Genomic DNA, 8055 nt, shown 5'->3' on the forward strand with positions numbered 1-8055 from the left:
GTCGAAGTAGTTGGATGAGAGGTCAGAATATTAAAAAAAAAAAAGCAAAGAATGACTAAAAGATTAGTAAGGAGGGAAAAATTAGATTGAGAGAAAGCTAGCTAGAAATATAAAAACAGATAGTAAGAGTTTCTATAGATATTCAAAAAAGAAAAGTTAACAAAGTGAGTGTTGGTCCTATAGAAAGTGAGTCTGGGGAATTAATGGAAAATAAGGAGATCGCAGATGAATTGAACAGATATTTTGCATTGGTCTTCACTATAGAGGATACAAGTAACATCCCAGAAATAGCTGTAAATCTGGAAATGGAAGGGAGGAAGGAACTCAAAATTACAATCACCAGGGAAGTGGTACTGAGCAAATTGTTGGAGCTGCGGGCTGACAAGTCCCCGGGTCCTTATAGACTTCATCCTAGGGTCTTAAAAGAAGTGGCTAGTAAGGTAGTTGATGCGTTGGTTTTAGTTTTCCAAAATTCCCTAGATTTGGGGAAGGTTCCATTTAGTTTGGAAAATAGCGAATGTAACTCCTTTTATTCAAAAAAGGAGGAGACAGCAGGAAACTACAGGCCAGTTAGCTTAACACCTGTCTTGGGGAAAATGTTAGAAGCTATTATTCAAGGCGTTATAGCAGGGCACTTAGGAAAAATTCAAGGAATCAGGCAGAGTCAACATGGTTTTGTGAAAGGGAAATCATGTTTAACCAATTAATTGGAGTTCCTTGAGGGAGTTACATGTGCTGTGGATAAAGGGCAACCAGTGGATGTACTGTACTTCGATTTCCAGAAGGCATTTGATAAGGTGCCACATCAAAGGTTATTGCAGAAAATAAAAGCTCATAGTATAGGAGGGTAACATGTTGGCATGGATAGAAGATTGACTTGCTTACAGGAAATAGAACGCATAAATAGGTCGTTTTCTGATTGGCTAGATGTAACGAGTGATGTGCCACAGGGATCAGTGCCGGGGCCTCAACCTTTTACTATTTATATAAATGACTTAGATGAAGGCACCAAAGGTATGGTTGCTAAATTTACTGATGACACAGATGGGTCGGAAAGTAAGTTATGAAGAGGACATGAGGCTACAGAGGGATGTAGATAGGTTAAGTGAGTGGGCAAAGATCTGGCAAATGGAGTATAATGTGGGGGAATGTGAAGTTATCCATTTTGGCAGGAAGAATAAAAAAGAAGCATATTTTCTAAATAGTGGGAGATTGCAGAGCTCTGAGATGCAGAGGGACCTAGGTGTCCTAGTGCATGAATCACAAAAGATTTGCATGAAGGTACAGCAAGTAATTAGGAAAGCTAATAGAAAGCTATCGTTTATTGCATACAAAAGTAGGGAGGTTATGCTTCAGCTATACAGGGCATTGGTGAGACAACATCTGGAGTACTGTGTACAGTATTGGTCTCCTTATTTAAGGAAGGATGTAAATGCATTGGAAGCAGTTCAGAGAAGGTTTACTAGGCTAATACCTGGAATGGACGGGTTGTCATATGAGGGAAGTTTGGACAGGCTAGATTTGTATCTGCTGGAGTTTAGGAGAGTAAGAGACGATTTGATTGAAACATATAAAATCCTGCGGGGTCTTAAGGTGGATGTGGAAAGGATGTTTCCTCTTGTGGGAGAATCTAGAACTAGGGGGTCACTGTTTAAAAGTAAGGGGTCTCCCATTTAAGACAGACTTGAGGAAAAAAATTTTCTCTGAGGGTTGTGAGTCTTTGGAACTCTCTTCCTCAAAAGACATTTTTAAGGCAGGGGTGGATAGATTCTTGATGAACAAGAGCTGAAAGGCTATCGGGGGTAGGCAGGAATGTGGAGTTGAGGTTCCAGTCAGATCAACCATGAGCTTGTTGAATAGCGGATCAGGCTCAAAGGGAGTGATCTACTCTTGCTCCTAATTCGTATGTTTGTATGTAATAATGTTCAGTTTCAATCAATATTCCTTATGGAGCTCATGTTGCATCTATTCCTATTTCTTTCAAGTTCCCAATATTTTGTACCATTCCCTGAGTGAGGCCCAGCTCTCTGGCTGTTTCTGGTGTTTCCAACTTTTCTTTGTGGGTGCCAAGAATGACTGACCGAAGTTAATTTCCTCTCTTGGGTGTGGAGGAAGGGAGGAGAAGTGTATTTGTGTTTTTTTTTTGGTGGGAGGCGGTGTGGAGGAGAGAGGTGAAGGAAGTGCTTGCACTGTAAATTTGCTTTGCATGGAATGTATTGACAGCCACATCTTGATTTGCTGAAACAGCATGTTGGAGTTCCACCACACTACCCGAGAAAGCTAGTAGTATTAAGTACATGAAAACTTTTTGCTTATTTAAAATCTTACGTGAATACTTGTTTTTGCCATTTGAGAGCAACAGACCTGTTGGATTAACATACCTTTTTGGCATTGTGGTTGCAGAACACTGCAGAGAGTATTGGAAGAGCTGCAGCAGATGCTTTGCAAGGACCGATACAATCAAGTTACAGAGAGTCATTCCAGAGTATAGTTGTACCTGTATTTGAAAAAGCATGCCAGTCAATGTTCCAGCAAATTAATGACAGCTTCAAGCTTGGAACACAAGAATGTAAGTGTTGTTTTGATTCATTACATTCACAGTGAACCATAGCTTTTCTGTTTTTTAAAAAGCTTGATATTTTTAAGTGATGATGAAGCTAGTTTTTTTTTGTACTTCAATGAATAAATATACTGGGTGGTGGTGTTTTGGAGCCATATAGACCAGGAAATTCCCAGGTTCAAATTGGGATGTTGGCTAAATTAGCTGATTTTTGCCAAGGTGGTGGCTGGGGGAGGGATGGGGATCCTGTAGTTGGCTTCACCTCTGAGCTAGGGAGAAGAGGGGACGGGAGGGGAAAGATGATGAGTCAGTTCCTGATCCTGAATGCTCTCCAGTGAACCATCTTTGTGTATAGGCTTGGTTGTGATGTCCTCCCCGTCCCCCACCATACACAGTCCTGTACCCTGTTGCCAACCACTGTCTCAACCTGTCCATGAAGATTAACACTTGTGTTGGTTTATCTTAAGGGGAAGAAATCATAAAAGACAAAGAAAAAATATAAACTTTTTGCACTACTTTTGGATGACAAGTTGTAAATTTCAGCCCACTCGCTGATCAAGGATATTTGCGTCTTCTTAAAAGCCCACAGATGGTTTACAAAGTGTGTTTTGTGATTTCTCCATTTGTTACCTTTTTCTGCTTGAATGCATTGGTTGAGGTTTTAGTACATGCTTTACTAAAGGACCGGCACTTGTAGTTTTGTCCTTGTACTTTCCTTACTGAGTAAATATGAATTATGCAGTTCTGTAGGAAATATTACAGTGGAAATTGTACATAACAGCACTAAAAGTTACAATATGTATTCCATGTTCTCAATTTTACCTTTCAGCAGAATTAGTATGTATTGACTCTCGTGTTCAGTGTACTTGTAACTATTATGAAAATATGTACATTTCAAGTTATTATCCAACTCTGTTACATTGACTTCCATCTTAGTTTAGATTTTATATAAATCTTTTGAGGCTTTGCATTTCACCCACAGATATCCAACAACTTGAGATCCACCTTCAGTCCAAGAAGGCCCAAGAGCAAGAAATCCGAGATCCTCTGATTAGTCAGCTTCAGCAAATGATTGACCGCTTCCAGAATGCCACAGATCACCTTGCTGCCACTATCACAAATGACATGCGTTCAGAGGTGCAACATCAGCTTCACATCATTGTCAGCAAGTGAGTAGCAAAACGCTGACTGGTATGGTGCTTGTTTCTTAATGCTGTGCTGTAATGTTAGCAATATTAACTTGGATACCTAAAATCATAGAATGTTTACAGCAAGAAGGAGGCCCTTTGGCCCACCGAGTCTGTGCCGACCATCAACCACCCATTTATACTAATCCTACATTAATTCCATATTCCCTACCACATCCCAACCATTCTCCTACCATCTACCTACACTAGGGGCAATTTGCAATGGCCAATTTACCTATCAACCTGCAAGGCTTTGGCTGTGGGAGGAAATCGGAGCACCCGGCGGAAACCCACGCAGTCACAGGGAGAACTTGCAAACTCCGCACAGGCAGTACCCAGAACTGAGTTCATTGGAGCTGTGAGGCTGCGGTGCTAATCACTGCGCCACTGTGCCACCCACATGGTCATATAATATTATTACGGCGGAGGTAGATAGATTCTTGTTAGGCAAGGGAATCAAAGAGTATCGGAGGTAGATGGGAGTGTGGAATTCAAGACAAACAGATCAGCTATGATCTGATTAAATGGAGGAGCGGGCTCGACAGGCTGGTATGGTAAATAAAAAAGTTTTTTCATGTCACCTTTGGTTCTTTTGCCAATCAGTTGAAATCTGTGTCCTCTGGGCAGCATACTATCCTTACGCTTAGGGACCGAGGCTTGAATTAGGTGAAGAAAGATGGGATATAGGTGATCTTTGGTTGCAAAGGCTTTTTGTGAAATCAGGTTGAGTAGTGCCAACCAAGTTGCTGGTAATAATGGCTAGTGTAGAAAATAATTTTATGTTGCTGCAGTAGGTTGGGGATATGGCATTTCAGTGCAGAGCAGAGGGAAGTTTTACATTGCAATTGGCTCTGCAAAACCTGACGAGACAGAAAGTGCTCGATGTAGACACCAAAGGATAGATTTTAAACCTGACTATCTGGCACAAAACTGGTGTTATGGATTGTCTGCAGTTGGAAAAACCAGAGCTTTCCCTGAGTCCATTTGGGTGCACATTCTGGCTGCTGCCTTGGAACCGAGCCCATCATTTTTGCTCTTTGTTTATACTTTTCTTTATCCCTCCAAGACCCCTGTCTTCTATCGTCATGCCTCCTGTCACTTCTCCATTCTCAGACTCTGTGCCGTCCCAACCCTTTAGTACTCCTTGGTCTTCCTGCTCTCCTACTGTCATTCCAGGCCTGACTCCCTCTTAAATAATCCTACAGCTTCCCTCTGTCTTTCTGGTCATCTTCCAAAGGGCTCATCAAGGCACTTAGCGCTGGCTCATTTTTTTTTTTATTTCATGGGATATGGGCGACGCTGGCAAGGCCAGCATTTGTTGCTGATCCCTATTTGCTCTTGACAACTGAGTGGCTTGCTAGGCCATTTCAGAAGGCAGTTAAGAATCAGCCACATTGTTGTAGGTCTGGAGTCACAAGTAGGCCAGACCAGGTAAGGACGGCAGATTTCCTCCTTTGAAGTGCGTTAGTGATTCATATGGATTCTTACGACAATCGATGATAGTTTCATGGCACTATTACTGAGACTAGCTTTCAGTTCCAGATTCTTATTTATTAACTGAATTTAAATTCCACCAGCTACTGTGGTGGGATTTGAATCCATGTCCCTAGGGCATTAGCCTGGGCCTCTGGGTTACCAGACCAGTGACATTACCACTATGCCACCATCTCCCCCATTACGAGCAGCAACTCCAATTACCCCCTCCCACTCTCTTGTTGACCTTCCCGCCCAGTGCGCCTGCTGGGGGCTAATCTCGCCAATCTCCTTCCTGTCCAACTCACCCCTCCTACTGTTGACTCTTTGAATGCTTTCAGCACCATTCTATACATCTTCCAGAATATCTGTTCACTTGTGAACAAGGCCCTTGCCATCCATGAACTTATTGTGGATGATTACATCGACATGATGGCCTGAACAGAAACCTCGCTGAGGGGTGATAACACCTTTGCCCTTAATAAAGCCTCCCTGCTGGATATATTTTCCACCACTTGCACTATCATGAGCATTGTGGTGGCGGCATGGCGCTTGTCGCCAAATCTCACCTTGGCCTGCCATCCTACTCCTCTTGCACTTTCTCCTTCTTTGAGGATCTTGCCTTGTTCCACACCCTCAACTCTCATTCAAAATCATCATTCTCTACCGCTGTCCCAAGTATGATTAAAGCAAAAAAATTTCTCATCTAGTTAGCGCTGGTGCTTTCCTTCCTTCGCCTCTGCACCAAACAACTTTTCATCCTTGGTGATTTTCAGCCTCCATCTCATCATACTTTCTCTCCTCTGAGTTCACTGTCTGTTTATTTCCCTAAATCTCTTCCTCCATGTAAACTTCCCAGCCCATTTTCACGGACACCCCCTTGACCTTGCCATCTCACTTGGTCTTGCTAGTCCCACTGTATCAATCACAGATAAGGCCATCTCTAATGACTTCCCTGTATCACTCTCCACTCACATATCCTTCCCCTCCCAACCCAACTTCCTTCTGTATCTACCCCTGGAAAAGACTATACCCCAATTACCATACAACTGCACTTTCAAAATCCCAACTGTTTAGCCTTTGGCCTTCCTTTTGCCACAACATTTCTACTGCTACTAATTTGTTCAACTGCGCCCTCACCCCTACCTTTGATGCCTTTCTCCCCAATAAAATCATTACTCTTCCTCGCTCTGGCTGTCCTCCCAGTTCAGCCCTCATCTCAGTTCCCTTAAGTGCAAAGGGATACAGACTTGAAAGGATATGGAAGACAACTGGTTTAGCCATCCACCGCCAGATCTGTCTGGACCGCATAAAGCAGTATCGGGTCTCAATCTTGTCTACTAAAGCTGCTCAATATTCCAGGATCATCCAGGAATGCAAAGATTACTCCCAGTGGCTTTTCTCCACTGCAAACTGCCGCCTTCCCGTCTCCCCCAACTTCACCTCCAACAGTAAGTGCAAGGAACTCATGGATTTCTGAGTCACTAAGATTGAGACCATCTAATCAGCTACCTCTGCCATGTCTCTCCCACTAGCCCACTGCTTCAAACTTCAAGTTCCCCACCAGCCTAGTCTGAAGTTGCATCTTTCTCTAGTTTCTCTCCTATCTCCTCGTGCTCTCTCCAATCTCCTCATGCTCTATCCAAGCTCATCTTGTCCATGAGACCTACCTCCTGCTCCCTTGACCCTATTCCCACTAAACTGCTGACCACCCAACTTCCCCTCCTAGTCCCCATGTTAGCTGATATTAATGGTTCTCTCTCTTCAGGTGTTGACGCTCCTTCAAATCTGCCATCATCACCCCTTTCCTCAAAAGAATCAACCCTTGACCCACTGTCCTTGCAAGCTACAGCTCCATCTCCAACCTCTCTTTCCTCTCAATTCTTGAAAATGTTGTCACCTCTCAAATCCGTGGCCATCTTTCCTGGAACTCCATGTTTGAATCTCTCCAATCAGGTTTTCGCTTCTGCCACAGTACTGAAGTGACTCTTATGAAAATCATAAATGACATTCTATGTGACTGTGACAAAGGTAAACTATCCCTCCTCATCCTTTTTGACCTGTCTCAACCTTTGACACAGTTGACCACACCATCCTCCTCCAACGCCTCTCCACTGTCGTTCAGCTGGGTAGGAATGCATTCAGTTCACTCCATTCTTATCTATCTAATCATAGCCAGAGTGTCACTTGCATTGGCTTCTCTTCCCACTGGTGCATCGTTGCTTCAGATGTCCCCCAAGGATCTATCCTTGGCCCTCTCCTATTTCTCATGTAAATGCTATCACTGATGACACACAGCTCTACCTCACTAGCACCTCTCTCGACTCCTCCACTAGCTAAATTATCAGACTGCTTATCTGACATTCAGTACTGGATGGACATTAATTTCCTCCAATTAAATATTGGGAGACTGAAACCATTGTTTTTGGTCCCCACTCCAAACTCCGTTCCCTAGCTACCGATTCCATCCCTCTCTCTGGCAATAATCTGCCATGTTTGATTTCGAGATGAGCTTCCGAGCACACATTTGCACCATCACGAAGATGGCCTACTTCAAATCTCCATAACATTGCCTGAATTCACTCAGTTTCAGCTCGTCTGCTGCTGCACCCCTCATTCATGCCTTTGTTACCTCTACACTTGACTATTCCAATGCACTCCCGACTGGTGTCTCATATTCTACCTTCCGTAAACCTGAGGTGATCTAAAGCTCTGCTGCCCGTGTCTTAACTCACACCAAGTCCTGTTCACTTGTCACCCATGTGCTCACTGACTTGCACTGGCTCCCATCATAATTTTAAAATTCTCAATCTTGTTTTCAAATCCCTCCCATGA

The 8055-nt window shown here is 43.3% G+C and overlaps 1 protein-coding gene across 1 annotated transcript in view; it reads left to right on the top strand.

Moving 5' to 3' along the window:
- The window catches only part of edc4 (enhancer of mRNA decapping 4), a 113410-nt gene that overhangs the window by 85282 nt on the left and 20073 nt on the right, over positions 1–8055 (top strand). The window contains exons 25-26 of the mRNA XM_068049542.1: positions 2404–2569; positions 3543–3729. Of these exons, the coding sequence (XP_067905643.1) occupies positions 2404–2569; positions 3543–3729 (353 nt within the window). The remainder of the gene's footprint in view (positions 1–2403; positions 2570–3542; positions 3730–8055) is intronic.

This window comes from Heterodontus francisci, chromosome 17 (genome assembly GCF_036365525.1).
Source record: "Heterodontus francisci isolate sHetFra1 chromosome 17, sHetFra1.hap1, whole genome shotgun sequence".
Classification (NCBI taxonomy): domain Eukaryota; kingdom Metazoa; phylum Chordata; class Chondrichthyes; order Heterodontiformes; family Heterodontidae; genus Heterodontus; species Heterodontus francisci.